At 42.4% G+C, this 15,041-nt stretch overlaps 1 protein-coding gene across 7 annotated transcripts in view; it reads left to right on the forward strand.

The window, feature by feature from the left end:
• Positions 1–15,041, forward strand: part of carmil3 (capping protein regulator and myosin 1 linker 3) — a 101,396-nt gene that overhangs the window by 67,734 nt on the left and 18,621 nt on the right. For all 7 annotated transcript variants that reach the window (XM_085253418.1, XM_085253417.1, XM_085253416.1 and 4 more), the window contains exons 21-26: positions 1,368–1,540; positions 2,538–2,606; positions 2,994–3,087; positions 8,349–8,447; positions 8,538–8,657; positions 14,614–14,727. In XM_085253418.1, coding sequence (XP_085109544.1) covers positions 1,368–1,540; positions 2,538–2,606; positions 2,994–3,087; positions 8,349–8,447; positions 8,538–8,657; positions 14,614–14,727 — 669 coding nt within the window. The remainder of the gene's footprint in view (positions 1–1,367; positions 1,541–2,537; positions 2,607–2,993; positions 3,088–8,348; positions 8,448–8,537; positions 8,658–14,613; positions 14,728–15,041) is intronic.

A 15,041-nucleotide genomic window follows, 5' to 3' on the forward strand; every position in this document is an offset into this window, starting at 1 on the left:
ACTGGACAATTGCCCAACATCAAGTCAGGAACAGTCCCACAGAGGTAGGAGTGTCACTGTCAAGGTCTGCCATCAAGAATGGAGATGCAGAGGGTTTACAAAAAGTGCAAACCACTGGTTACGCTCAAGAGCACGAAGACCCCACTAGACTCTGCCAGAAACCATCTAAGAGCGCCTGCACACTACTGGAAAAAAGTATTTGCATAGATGAAATTAAGATCAACCTGAACTTAAAAGATTGCAAGAGAAAAATATGAAGAAGGACCAAAAAAACTTGATTTGTAGCATACGATATTGTCTGTCAAACATGGTGGAGGCAGTGTTATGGTATGGGCATAAAGTGGAACTGGGTCACAGGTGAATTCTCAAATGTACAGGGCTAAACTCTCTGTTCAAAAAACTCAAATGCTGCAAAACTTGGACAGTAATTCGTACTGCAAAAGTACGATACTGGCACAAAAGCACACTGCAAAAGCAAACCAAACTCAAAGCAAGGAAATATTCATCTTGATTGTTCGATCTAAAATCCACTGTGCTGGTGTGCAGAGGCAATATTACAAGTTCTACAAAAACGTATAAAACTAACTGGAACCTCATTCTTGTTTGTTTTAAGCTGTAAAAATGTAATCCATTTTCTCCTGTATTGAATTCTTTTTTAACCCCCCCAAAAAACTGCTTGTTCCAGGTTTATGTTTACCATAGAGACATGAGAAAAGCATCGACCTTCACATCTAACTCTTTCCTAGAAAACGAATGAGTATTCTTCAAAATATTGTAGATGGCTCTTACAATCCTAGCCAGGTCCAGGAGAGTTAACCACAGGAGACACTGCATGGCTGGAAATCTTTGTGTGCATAAGGAATATTCAAAAATGTGTTCACAGAGTCGTTTAAGCAGAGACAGGCAAAAACCTTCAGTAGAGCCCTTTTCAAACCTTTTTTTAACAGAAAATATGTCCAATTTGTACATCAGCAACATCATTTAAAGGAGTGTTAACAATCAAATTAGTTCAGCGTGCATTTCAAAGTCCTAACGAGTAAAACAGCAAAACAACAATTAATAATGAATGAGGGTTTGAAATGAAATCTGATCTGATTTTCAACCATGTTCTTTCATTATTGATTTTTTTCCTAATTAAATTTCAACAGAAATTGTAATAATTAATGAACCTGATAAATACACAGATTTCTTTTAGAGTATGGACGAAATTGGAAGTAATAACTTCTTGCTTTAGGTGGATGTTTCTTTTATCATTTAAACATAGGTGGTGCTTCTCACATATAACTGCCCTCTATAAAAAAAAAAAAAATCTGATTTTCAAATATGCTTCCGTATTGGTTACTCCCTGCTCCCCTGGCATCCTCCAGGCCCTGCAGTCCCTCTCGCTGGCTGACTCGAGGCTTCGGCAGCGGGGCACAGTGCTCGTCAACGCCCTGGGCTCCAACGCTTGTTTACGGAAGGTGGACCTGAGCGGCAACCTCCTGGAGGACTCTGGGGCCAAGATGCTCAGCAAAGCTCTGCAGATTAACACAACACTTAGGTGTGTGTGTGCGTTACAGCAGTAATAGACGATTAAGATGAAGAAAAGAGGGGATTTCAGTGCAGATCAGAAACCCTCATACGTAGGAGGGGCATGTCTGGAGAAGATGCTATAGACAGCAGATTAAAGAAAGAAAATTAATATGTTAGGTTTAGGAAGGGGATACAGTGAAGTTTCTATGAACAGTGAGTTGAAGGTGGCGCTTCAAAGATGGGAGGGGGTGGAGTGGCATGTAGGAGATAAGAAGGGTGGGGGGTATTAGGACCGGACCTAATACTGAGTAGCCTGAGGGATGTTACAAACTGGAGAGATGAATTAGTGGGAGGGGGCCTTTCAGACATAGCTTTTACAGCACCACCCTTAACAACACAGCGAATAACACTTCATGTTCGGAGGTATGTTTGACTTTAGAGTTGTAACAGGAGTCAATAAAATATTGAGAAAGGGCAAAGGAGGCCAGAAACCTCCTTGAATACTGGGGTTGTGAGGTGGGGGTGGAGTAGTACTGTGTGTGTGTTGGGAAAGGTTGGATGTGAAAGTTACGAAGAGATCGGAGAGGGAGACCACCTAAAGAGATAGATCTGGGTTTTTGCTGATTGAATTTCTAGGGCAAACCAAGTCGGGGGGGATTGAGGAGGAGGATGGATGAAAGGAAAGATGAGCTGAAAATGAGTGATGTATTAAAAACAGGAGCTCGTCGGTGTCGGGTGTAGGTGGAAATTCTGCTCTGCGAAATAACAGAAGCTCATTAGCGGCACGGCAGTTGTTCATGCATCTCTAATGTTGGGATACCATACACCTAGCTAAAAGAAAGCTCTGACGAATATCTTAATATTTATGTCTGTCCTGCGTGGTCAAAGAAGTACTGTCACTTTGATGTATCTGTGTGAGATTTTAATGTGGATTAGGCACTTTAGAAAGCAACCGATCCTCTTCTCCTTTTCCCTCCTCTCGGTGCTGGTCTTACCCCATTTCCCGCTGCTTTAATCCCTCTCAGGAGTGTGACGTGGGATCGCAACAACACCACGGCGACAGGCTTCCAAGATGTGGCGAGAGCGTTGGAGCAGTAAGACGAACGCAACGCAGCACACCAACATCCTTTTGAAGAGGGCGGACGCACACACACATGAAACGCATCACTCACACACCCATATGAAAGGCAGATAACCATCTCTGCGTGATGTTAGCGATTACAGAATGTTTCATCATTCTCCTGACGTGTGTGCCAGTCAAATAAGTGTGGGCGTGAAGTTTGTACCCGCGCATCTCTGTCTGTGTGTACAAGGGTGTGTGGGTGTATTTGCGTATTAGGGAATTGCAGACAGCTGTTATAAGTGCCCCGGGCATTTCCTGTTTGTTCTTGTTAACATCAGTTTCTCCAGTTTATTATTGCCAGGGTAATGTTGTCTTTCTATCTGCCCCTCTTTGTCTTCCTTCGCTCTGCAACAAACAGCAACTTTACCTTGCAATACATGCCCCTGCCCCTCAGCGATGTCACTCAAGCGCACCGCAGCGCCCCAGAGAAGACCGACCAAGCCCTGACCAAGGTGAGGAGGACTTCTTTTCTTTAGCCTGTGGTTTGCTAAATTTGCTGCACCATGTTGCAAGACACAGATGGTTAATAAGAGCCTGGTAATAAGAGTCACACTTAGGCGTGGGTCTGATGAATGGCTTTCATTTACTCGTGCGTTAGAAGTGATGATTAAATGTGAATGTTCCCAGAGATGATTATGTTGATGTCTGTATGATATGTTGTGACATGAGAATGACTTTTCTAATACTGCCAGAGTCCTTCTGAGAGTTAGGTTTGCAATCTGTGATAGAGATTCCAGATGTCTGTAACTGCTAACGTAGTTCTGTCTGTGTCATATTCATATTGCATCCATGTATTACAGGTTCAGTTTAAAGGATTTAAAGACTTAATTCAATTCACTTTTATTTATATAGTTCCCCAAAAAGGTGATATTACAGTGCTTTATATTGTGAGGTAATATAGCGTGAGATCACAAAAGATTTGGCAATTCCTTACAGCATGCACTTGGCGACTTGAGGGAGAAAGAACTCCCTTTTGATAAGAACAGACTTCCAATAGGCCAGACTCAGGGAGAGGCAGGCATCTGCTGCCACTTGTTTTCCTTTGGGGGGGACAAAATGCAACCTAATTGATAGTGGAGACAGTTTTTAACATAATAAGTAAGTAAGGTTTATTTATTAAGCGCTTTTCACAGACAATCGGTCACACAGCGCTGTACAAAAATGGCAATAGTGGCACAGAAACACACAGGGAAAGAAAAAAAAGGGAGTGACCAATGCTTGGTTTGTCATGGGAAGTCCTCCAGCAGTCTGCCTGGTAGCAGCATAATTAAGAAAAAAAAGGTTCATGGTCACCTGATTTAACTTTGGCTATAAGCTATGTCAAAAAAGCTCAAAAGTAGGGAAGGTGTATCTTTCCCGAATGCAAACTGGGAGTTCTAGCTCCAAAGGAGAGGAGCTTGATAGCTGAAAGCTCTGTCTACCGCTTCTACTTTTAGAAACCCTGGGACCTAAAAGTAAGCCTGCAGTCTGTGAGTGGGGTGTTCTGTTTGGGTAATAGGGTGCTATGAGGGTTTGCTCTCATGCTCTCAAATTAAAATCAGACTTGTCTTGGAATGCAACACCTTGTCTGTTTAGATGAAAATTAGTATTATCATGATAAAAACATATACAGTCTGTGGTTTAACTAAAATATAAAGAAAGCAGTAGTCACATCCATTCATTTGGAGGCAACGCCAAGTGCCTGCTTGAGGAAGTGCAGTCTTTGGAACTTGTGTTTGCTTCATTTTTCAGCCCTGGAGGTTCCTCCAGGAGGTCTTTAGGCAGAAACAACGCAAGAAAAAGCCCAGGCGGGCATCTTTGCTGCAGGGTGTAATGGTCACATTAAAAAATTCCAACAACATTATTCAGTTAATTGTTAATTTATGCAATTTATTATACTGCTCTACGCTGGTCATTGCCAGCAACATTCAGAAGTGTTCTTTGAGTTTGAACTTGCTCTGTCACTCATGCCATATGCCGAAATGTCAAGATTTTTTAAAACTCTTCTGATGATTTATTTTCTTCCTCTCTCTGATTCTGAGTATCTGCTCTGCAGCATTTCTCTAAGTCTCTTGGCACTTCCTGTTACTTTGAAAAAGAGAAAAAAAAAAGCCAAAAAGTGACAGATCTCTTTTCGCAGACGTACAGTTTCTGGGCAGTTAGTTGCATGGTTGTCTTTGCAATTATGATGTGGTTGCTTCAAGTAAAGGCCACTTGAATTGTAGTTGAGGTTTTTCTTGCCAGGGAACAAAGACATATTTAAAGTCCACCTGTGTTCCATGTTACGAAGAAAATCAACACCCATTCAGAGTTTTCACTTTTTGATCAGCCGAGCACCAGTTGTCAGTTTGCATTGACTGCTGTCTGTCAATCCGGCACGTCGAGGCATACGTGTCAAGATTCTTATTTTGATTGTAGACTCAGTTTCTTGTATTTGTAATCGGAGAACTTTTTCAAGTTGCCAATCAAAGAATGAAACTAACTGACAGCAACACAAAAAAAAATGACAGGCAGTGTACATACAGCAAATGTGGCCTTTCTTAGCAGCTGTGTCTTTTTGTGTGGATGCTCATCCTAATAAAATCCATTAAACAAATCCTCATAAAGTGTGGCTGCTAATGGTGCTAAGCAGGAGAGTTGGCCGTAATTAAACATTAATCATTGTAGCTGCTGAAATGGTTACTTAGTATCACTGCTAAATAAAATGCTACTCATCAGCTAGCTTGTAAGCTGCAGGTAGCAAAACAAATCCGTGTACATTGCATGTCAAACACTATTTCCGTGACAGCTCAGTTTTCAGTCAATAGCAAATCCGTCTTCCCCAGAGGCTTGTGACTGAAGGTACATTTCTGATACGGCTCGACAAAGCTAACACATAGGGTTGCCAACTCCCTGAAAAATAAATAAAGGACACCTCGTGGCCAGGGCCGGGCAACCCAGTTGTCTTCACCCTTCCCACTGTTGTGAATTTTCTAGCTCTTTTTTTGTGTGTGAAATTATTTTTTTTAACCATTTGACTTGAAGTTGATTTAAGTACATGCATATTCTATTCTTTTTGATATGAACACATGTGAAACAAATGATCATTTAGCCATTTACTTTTAGCTCAAAATGACAACATTAACACAGTAAAACAGGTCTCTTTCTTAAACAGAAGCCTGTCATGCTTAACTTTTGAGAATATAAGTAAATCTTTCTTTAAAAGCACTCTGTCCCGCTTAACTTAAAATAATAGAAAATAATAGAAAGAAAAATATTCTTGTAACTGTGCACATTTAGTGCATTTAGTACAATTGGCTTCAGTTGAGGTATTATTTCAGCTTTTCTAATGCTAATCAGCTGCTCCTGTTTGTAAACCCGCTTGTTGCCATGATTACGCATCTTAATTCATCATCATTATTCATCTATGTATTACTTTTATGTATTAGTCATCTATTTGTTGTAATCATCTATCCTTGCAGTTGTTTATTACACAAAATAAGTTATATTATCACACTTCTGGCCACATAGCGCTGATATTCACTGCACATATTAACTTTTTCCAGCCAGGTGTTTTCCTTTTCCCATTCTTACCCTTTCTCTGAGCGAACAAACATTGCTGCTCTAATGCTGGGCTTATGCTGGGCTTACACTGTGCGATTTTTTCAGTCACGTTATTCAGCTCCTGCTCAAACTGCACGATTGACTCGCAGGGGTTAGAAGTTCGTAGGTCACGATGCAGGGTCTCACACTATAGCTTGCCTCCACCAGTGTGTGAATGTGAGAGTGAATGAATAGTGGCATTGGAAAGCGCTTTGGGTGCCTTGAAAAGCGCTATATAAATCCAATCCATTATTATTATTATTATTATTATTATTATACGGCCCGATGCTCTGATGCGACCTGATTGCTCACACTGTGCGTCCATAAAAATGAAGGTTATAACAGAAATTCTGTCGCTCGCTCTCTCTGTCTTTCACTCACACAGACACACCACCACCATCAACTTTGCTAAATTGCTAATGAAAAACATTGATCAGGCAGCTGTGATTGAGCAGCAATGTAAATCCAACTATTTTCACGGTTGTTGTGGTCGTGATAATTTTGTGAGGCCACATCGAAAAGGCTCGGATGAGCTTTCCAAAGTTCTACAAGTTGTGCCTCCATCGCTTGTGTCCAGACTGCGGTGACACCCTCACGACAGGTTTGAAATCCTCGCGACCAAGCGATTGATGATCGGGAGCTCGTCGTGAGGTGTTAATCGCGTCTCGTTACCCCACGTATACTACACGATGCACGACGCACGATGAAGGCCAAAATCGGGCCGATCGCCAAAACGGTCGCACGACTCAAAAATCGGCTCAAAATGGGCCAAAAATCGCACAGTGTAAGCCTCACGACGAGCTCCCGATCATCAATCGCTTGGTCGCGAGGATTTCAAACCTCACCGCAGTTTGTCACACTGCGCAAACACAAATGTCAGCGAAAAAGATGGAGCAGCACGGCAGTGCAGCGTGTGATCTGGACACAAGCGATGGAGGCACAACTTGTAGAACTTTGGAAAGCTCATCCGAGCCTTTTCGATGTGGCCTCACAAAATTATCACGACCACAACAACCGTGAAAATAGTTGGATTTACACTGCTGCTCAATCACAGCTGCCTGATCATGTTTTTCATTAGCAATTTAGCAAAGTTGATGGTGGTGGTGTGTCTGTGTGAGTGAAAGACAGAGAGAGCGAGCGACAGATTTTCTGTTATAACTTTAATTTTATGGACGCACAGGGTGAGCTCTCAGGTCGCATCAGAGCATCGGGCCGTATAGTGTGAGACCTGCATCGTGACCTACCAACTTCTAACCCCTGCGAGTCAATCGTGCAGTTTGAGCAGGAGCTGAATAACGCGACTGAAAAAATCGCACAGTGTCTGCTCAGCTTTAGGTGTACTGTCGTCTGAGACTTGCACCGCAGTGTCGGGGTTTGTTTCCCTGTTGGCCATGCTTGTTGTTGTGGTCATCTGTTGTCTTCCGGTATTTTCTCCGCAAGCGACCTTTCCTCGACCAATGAGATGAACGGTAATCTGAATTGTCATACTCGAATTGTCATAAGTGTGCTGTCAGCTCATTGGTCACAAAGCAGGAGAGGGGCTGGGAATTATGTTTTCAAACAAAGCATTAATTCCATTAAAAGTTATAGACTACTTTTGATTCTCACTGTATTACGGGACAAAGTGCGTCCCTTATTAGCTCAATACGGGACGTGTACTTTTGTTTCTAAATATGGGACGATTCCGTATTTTAAGGGACGGTTGGCAACCCTACTAACACATTACTATGTGTATATATCTGTAGGATTTCTGACTGTTAAGTTGCCTGCAGACTTTCTGGTTCTAATCAAACACGGTTCCCTAAGGAGAGCTTTTAATTTAATTTGAGGCTTTATTAGCTTGGACAATGCGTGTGAGCCTTCAGAGTCCCTGTGCAATTCTTTATTCAATCTTTCTTTACATATGCTAAGATGATGATGCAGTCAACGCATCCACCTGCTGAGTCAAGAAAACAGATTAAAGGCGTCCCGTATTTTTTTTTTCTAGGGATCAAACCTCTCTCTCTAGTCTCCTTATTACCATGCAAATGGGTTCGTCTCCTGTCTCCCGCACACCGCACTTTGTAAACACCTGTCATCACCACTCCTCTTCCTCCCTGTTTGTTTTCTGTGTGTGTGTGTGTGTGTGTGCGTGTGTGTGTGTGTGTGACAGATCCAGCGTGCCCTGCTAAGGAACAACCAGACTCAGCGTTTCTCTCAGAAACAGGCTCTCAGGCTGCACCAAGGCCTCGTCACCAGCACTGCTGAACAGGTGTGTGGCTGTGCTCATGCTGAGGAATAAGTCACTTCTGTTTTGGGTCTAATTGTATGCCTCCACTTTTGCACATGTGTATGTGTGCAGGTGATGGAGCGTCTGTGTGTACGGGTGCAGCAGCAGGTTTGTGTCCTGAAAGGCTGCGAGGAAGGAGAGGAGGTCCAGACGGCTAGACAGATCCTCAAAGAAGCAAGGAACTCGAGAGCTGTGAGTGGGTTATAAGTGTGTGTGTGTGTGTGTGTGTGTGCGTGTGTGTGTGGCTACGTATTTTAATCTTTGACTCTTCCACATGTACTTTAGAGTCTTGAACCAGCATTCATTTCTTTATAGTTGGTGAAGCCACTTAACACTCACCTGTAAATCACTCAAGCATAAAAAAGACATCTATCTCAAGGGATGAGCCATCGTTCTGTCTATACTTAACACACAACTTAGCAAAAAACATGTTTTAAACTATATCTTCAGACATTTTGTTGCTAAAAGCCTTTCACAAGAACACACCATTTATTCCCATTTCTTTAGTAAAGTCTGTGAAAAATGCCAAATATGACACATTTAATATTTTTTGCACCAACAAGGTGATTCCCTAAAGAAGTACCGTATTCGTCCAAAACGTAGCATATCCCAGCATGGTGTGCATGTTCTTAGAAAAAGTAAAAGACGTAAAGAATGATCTACAACAGATGAATGCCATCTGAAAGTCACGTCTTAAAGTAACAGGGATAAAATCCAGCAAAGATCTGACAAAACGTAAGCGATGCATCTGGTCCTTCAGCTGATCCTTCTGCTGTAGTCGAAATCTCAGGAAGGATAACTGGGAGAAAAAGGCTGACTTAAGGCAAATTATACAAGAACTGGACTGATAATTTCTGTCAACAGTTCTTATGGAGAGATGAATCCAAAGAATGTCAGAAGAGAGCTCCAACAGTGAGTGTCTACAGCCATTTGTAAAACAGGGTGGAGGCTCAGTCATGGTTTAGGGCTGCATTTCAGCCAGTGGTGTTGCAGATCTTGTCAAAATTGATGGAATTATAAATGTAGAAATGTATTGTCAGGTTATGGTCCACCACACAATACCATCTGCCAATCCAGTAAAAGCATACCTGGATGGAAAAACACTGGATTGTTCCCCAGAGCCCAGACCTCAACTCTACTGAAGTGTGGTATTGTATTGACAGAGAACAGAACAGAAGGCAGCTAACATCCAAAGAAGAGCTTTGAATGTCCTTCAATAAGCCTGGAGAACTATTTCTGAGGACTAGAAATTACAAAAACAGCTGCCTTGGAGAGTTCAGGGTTTGTTGAAGATTAAAGGTCGCCACTTCATTATCGACTTTAAAGCTCGTTAGAATTGTACAAAGTCTGTTTTTACCTTATATGATGTATTTCCATAAGTAACAAAATGTTAAAAATGAGAGTTGATTAAAAACTTTCACATAGTGCTGCAGCATTGTATGATTCAGAGTTCTGGGTATTGGTGGACCTCCCAGGTCATCCACACTTTTGCTCAGCCGTCTCCCACTGCAACAGCTTACTTTTAACTGGCTGCCCCTCTCAAACACAAGATTTGAACACCAGGTGAAAAATGGAGGCAGGACAAGCGGTAGCTGGAAATTTCATGGTGAGCTGTGACCATATTAGGGATATTACCCCCTTACATCATAAAAATCCCACAATGGTAAGAACTGTTCAAAGCCAAGCATCTAGTTAATGAATGTGTGCCAGTTCAGTTTATTGCAGTGGGAAATATTGTACTTTGTCCTTCACTACATTTACCTAACTGCTGTAGTGACCAATTAGTTTGCAGTTTAGGATTATCCACTTCTAAGAAGGCATTCCCTTTTCCCTGGAGAAACTTTACAGAGCCTAACTGCATCACAGTGCACTGATGCAAAGACATATTTAGCAGCCTCCTTATAGTCATTCGTGCATTAAAATACAAGAGCTGAAGCTCATGGTCGGAACAGGAAAACACCAATAAAAGTAAAACGAAAGGGCTGCAAAAACCAGTAAAACTGGAATTATGCAAATGTTTATTACACAGTATTACCCGGAGCACGACGTCAGACCCAACTGTAAGATGTTCTGTGACCATATAAACGTGCATTAATGCAGCTGTAAATGCAGCTATTTAAAACCTTTTTTTAGGGTTCACTCAGTATTTTATAACCCAAGCCTGCACAGCAAAATACAGCCTGGCCAAACAAACACATAGAGAATAAAGATTATGAGGGTTGTTTTTTTTGACCCAGACCGACGCTAGGCTGGTGCAGCCATTTTGAATCGATAACGGCTTCTGTAGTGTGGGAGATTATAATCCAGCATCCATAAATCCGTACAATGCTTTAGCCACATGAGCTCTCAACAGCCACAACTGCAAGCACTGCAGTGTAACTTGACCAAACTGAATGCTAGAATCCAAATGAGAAGTCTGTTTGTGCTGAACGCCAATCAAGTATTAATAACCTGATTTTCAATACACATATCCTGCTGCAGCAGCAAATAAACATAGCATGTTCTGCATTGAGCTTAATGTATGTGCCCTGCAAACAGAGCAAGAACAAGATGAAAAACACAGCTTTGCAGCACAGTTTGTTTCGTGCTGCTCACTTCTTCAAATACACAAATATCCTTCACCGATCACCAGTTGTAGACCTGCACTCTTCAACACCTACACCAACACATACACTGGAGACACGCGGGGGGAGCAGTGCTTTCTATTTTCTTCTAAAGAAAAGGCGTGAACAGGATTGTAAGTGATAAATGGATTGTTGCATTCCAAATACAATTTAACAGGAAGGAAGAAGATGTAAATAAGCACGTTCTCCCTGCTTTTTACTCTAAAGCAGTACGCAAACATTTAATAAATGGTTCTGGACACTGTCGAGCATAATGTACATTCTTCATGCTTATTTATACACAACACTTGTCAACAGTTTTACAATTTATATGGAGCTGTATTTCATAGTGTTTGTTAGGGATGCACTTAAAATTCTACACCCAGAGCTGCTCAGAGGTTGCATGAATGCAGGCATAAGAAGAAAGAGATGGCACTCAAAGAAAGGTATATTGAGATCCTTCTCTAAAACCTTATTATGTCTTAACCTTCCTGCTATGTTGGTTTCCAGGAACACCAATTATGCTCCTGGGTTAATTTGGCCCGGGGCAAATTTACTCATCCAAAAGTGTCAGAAACACTGGCATTGATTATTTTACAATTTTCTTTTATAATTTAGATTTTTTTTTGTTTTCTGTAGTGATGCAGATGACATGTGACATCTCTTCTGTTCTGGGTCAATCTGACCTGCAGCATAACAGGAGGGTTAAAGCAAGCAGACCCGTTTTATTTTTCTGTCAGATGTGACTGACAAGTTTATAAGTGCAGCTTTTATGTCCTAGTGACGTGAACTAAAAAGTCATTTATGCTTCAGACTAATCAAACGGCTGATAAAGATGGTTGTCGAGTCACAAATCGTGCATCTAGAAAGATGATGCATCATTCATGTTGTTGTTTTTTTAAACCAATATTTTTAATTATTTTGTTTTGGTTATTGTTTATTTCCTGATTTTGTTACAGAGAGGCAAAGAGACACAGTGAGTTCTTTTGGGGTTTTTTTGTCTGTCCTGTCCGGCAGTGTAGGAATCAGAGTTTTTGTCTGAAGGCTAAACAACATGCCCAACATATTGATTTTCCAAAGTGGACCTTTATGGCTTTTGTTATACTGGTTTACTTCATAGTTATACTTTAGGATTTTTTTGATCTTAAGTCATTACAATCAGAACGGTGTAGACCAGGGGATAGAAAAAAGAAAGAAAGAGAAGTTGTGGAGAAAGTTAGCAGAAGGTGAGGGAGAGAAAAGAAGAAGAAGAGGGACAGAGAGAGATGGAGAGAGAGAAGAAACCCTGAGAATCTGCTTGATCATCTGCTGAAAAAAAAAACAGGAAAACGAAAACAACAGCGTGCATTTGTGAGTACCTGTTTGGACACTTGTGTGTGAGAAGACGCTTGCATTCATAAGGTTTATCCATTTAAGTATCTAAGAATTATTATTATATTATAATAATTATTATGGTAAATGAACTGATTCTTATATAGAGCTTTTCTACTCTATCTGAGCACTCAAAGCAGTCATTATAGGATCTGCCTTACAATATAAAGCACCTTCAGGCGACTGATGTTGTGATTTGGCGCTGTATAAATAAAATTGAATTGAACAGAATTAATAGTGGGTGTGGAAGCCACAGCCCTGCGCCCAAAGACATGAAGCAGGCGTGGAGGAGACCTGGGCCCCAGACATCTAGAGGCTCCCCCCCAGAGCACGAGAGCCCCAGGAGGACCACCGCAGGGACAATGACGGCACCCATCTAGAAAAGAGGTGAGGAGGGCCTCAGATGGCGGTCACTCAGCAGCCATAGTGTAGAAACCACAGGGGGCTGCAGCGACAAGGCTCCACCAGCAGCCAGCTGTGCCAGAGCAGACCAAGCCCAAGGGCCCAAAAACCAGAGAGTCCCCCGCCCCCAGCAGTGGCCTGAGAAGCCAGGCCCCCCGGCAGCTGCCCTGAGTGAGCCAGTACACACCCGAGCACCCAGCCCCAGTCACAGAGAACCACCAACACATCGGCGGGTGGGGACACCAGCCACCAGCAGGGAATGTGATGGGGGAAAATAGGCCGCCACAACTGGGTTGGCCTGAGATGCTCTGGGAGAGGTCGAGTCTGAGACCTGACCTGACACACAGACATAAGACAAACAGACACACACAGACACAAGCATCCATTCCCACCCTCATGCACACATATACAAATACTCCGCACTCGCCCAACATGGAGACACAGAAATGAACGCTGTACACACTCTCACACTCCCCATACACCCTCTATACTCCCAGGTCCAGGCACCAACACACCCAGACCCAGGAGGTGGTTCCCTTTACTCTGCGGTGGAGACAAGCAGACCGCATTGACCTGCAGCAGCAGGGAAGCCCACCAGTCCAGAGCCTGACCAGGCGGCCAGCTCCTCCTCCTGGCCCATTGACAGCAAACAGAGAATGGGGATGTGAAAAGACCCCATACCTCACTCCGCTTGCAGTGTTGATGCGTGCTGATCTAAAGTGCACTTAAATAGGGGAGGGGCATGGCACCAACAACCCTCTGAAAGATAACAGCTGGTGACAGCTCGGCCCCTCCCAAGACCCTCAATGTCTACATGAATTTAAAATTGAGAGGTGGGCACCAGCACCACAGATGAGGCTGAATAAACAGACTGTTCTCTGGATGCTGTAGTGAGGAGTTGAAGTGAAGGGTTGCCTGATAATGCTTCACTCACAGAAAAAAGGAAAACAGTGGATGGAGACTGCGGCACAAACAAAATTATTGCCACTGTGTGCAGTGAACGTACCATCTCACTGCCTTTGAAATAGTCAGTTGCCATCTTCAAAACAACTTCATTGCGTTGAGACTGGAACAGCAATAAGATAAAGTCAGTCTGCTATCAATTTGTGATCAAAGGGTTAAGTTGGGAATTAAATCTGTTGCCATTTGTGGCAAATCTGTTACCGTCCACAGAAACTGACATTAAACGATGGTAACTCACAGAACGAGGTGCACGCTCAGTCTCTGAGCAACAAGTCGGTCACCACAACTACGTGCATTCAGTAGCAAGAAAATTCTGTTCAGTCACTGGGCAACCAGAGATTTTTTTACCCTTGTTGCAAGAGGATGCTTTTTTCATCTGACGTGACTGAACCATCTCAAAACTAAGGCAAATAAAACAGTTTGTGAAAAGCTCACGGCAAGACAGTTCACAAATATATCACCAACTGAAGTAAAGATTGCAGATTTTTCTTTGTTGTAATCATCAGTAGAAAAATTGAGGCCACTGTTTCTTCCGTTATTTGAGCTGCAGAATTGACTTTTATATCAAAATAATGTGCAAGTAAACCAAAACTCATTCTGGATTAAGCCAACTCCCAATACAAATGCTTTGTTTTGCATCATGTTCATTAACATTAAAAAGCCAATGTGACAAAGCAAATCTTTTCATTCCATGTGTTATTTTTCTTTAGTATTTGCTTTTCCTTTAACCAGTTTTTAATGTAGGTGGATGTTTTTTCATTGTATTATTGCTACTTTCACTGAACGTGTGTGTGTTGTGTGTTCATCAGCTTTATCCATCTCTGTGTGAGCTGGCCCACGTGTTGTCAGTGGATGGACCTGTTAAACAGCGCCTGGACACTCTGGCAGGAGAGCTGGCCAAGGCTGCAGACAAAGAACTGCAGGTAGGCTGGGGGTGGGTTTGAACCGTGGCCTTGGTTGTAATCGCTGAAACATTCCTTCGCTGATGCATTGGTATTTTAAACAGTAGTGGAGCGCTGTACTAGTTGCATTTAAATTGCCCATTAATGCCGTGTGAATGTGTGTGCAGTGCAGGTATGCTGACTTCAAAAGAAATTCTCAGGCAGGGAACACTCGGACATTTTTTTTGTTCCATTTTGGTCTCATTGGGATTCAGTACCACAGCATAGGCAAATGATAAAAAGCAGCACGCACCCCGAGGAGGAATATGGCATGCTTTGTATTGAATTTCAACTTA

The sequence above is a fragment of the Mchenga conophoros genome, linkage group LG18 (genome assembly GCF_057382185.1).
Source record: "Mchenga conophoros isolate Kocher_MC1m ecotype Shallow Benthic linkage group LG18, M_conophoros_male_GT1.1, whole genome shotgun sequence".
Lineage (NCBI taxonomy): Eukaryota > Metazoa > Chordata > Actinopteri > Cichliformes > Cichlidae > Mchenga > Mchenga conophoros.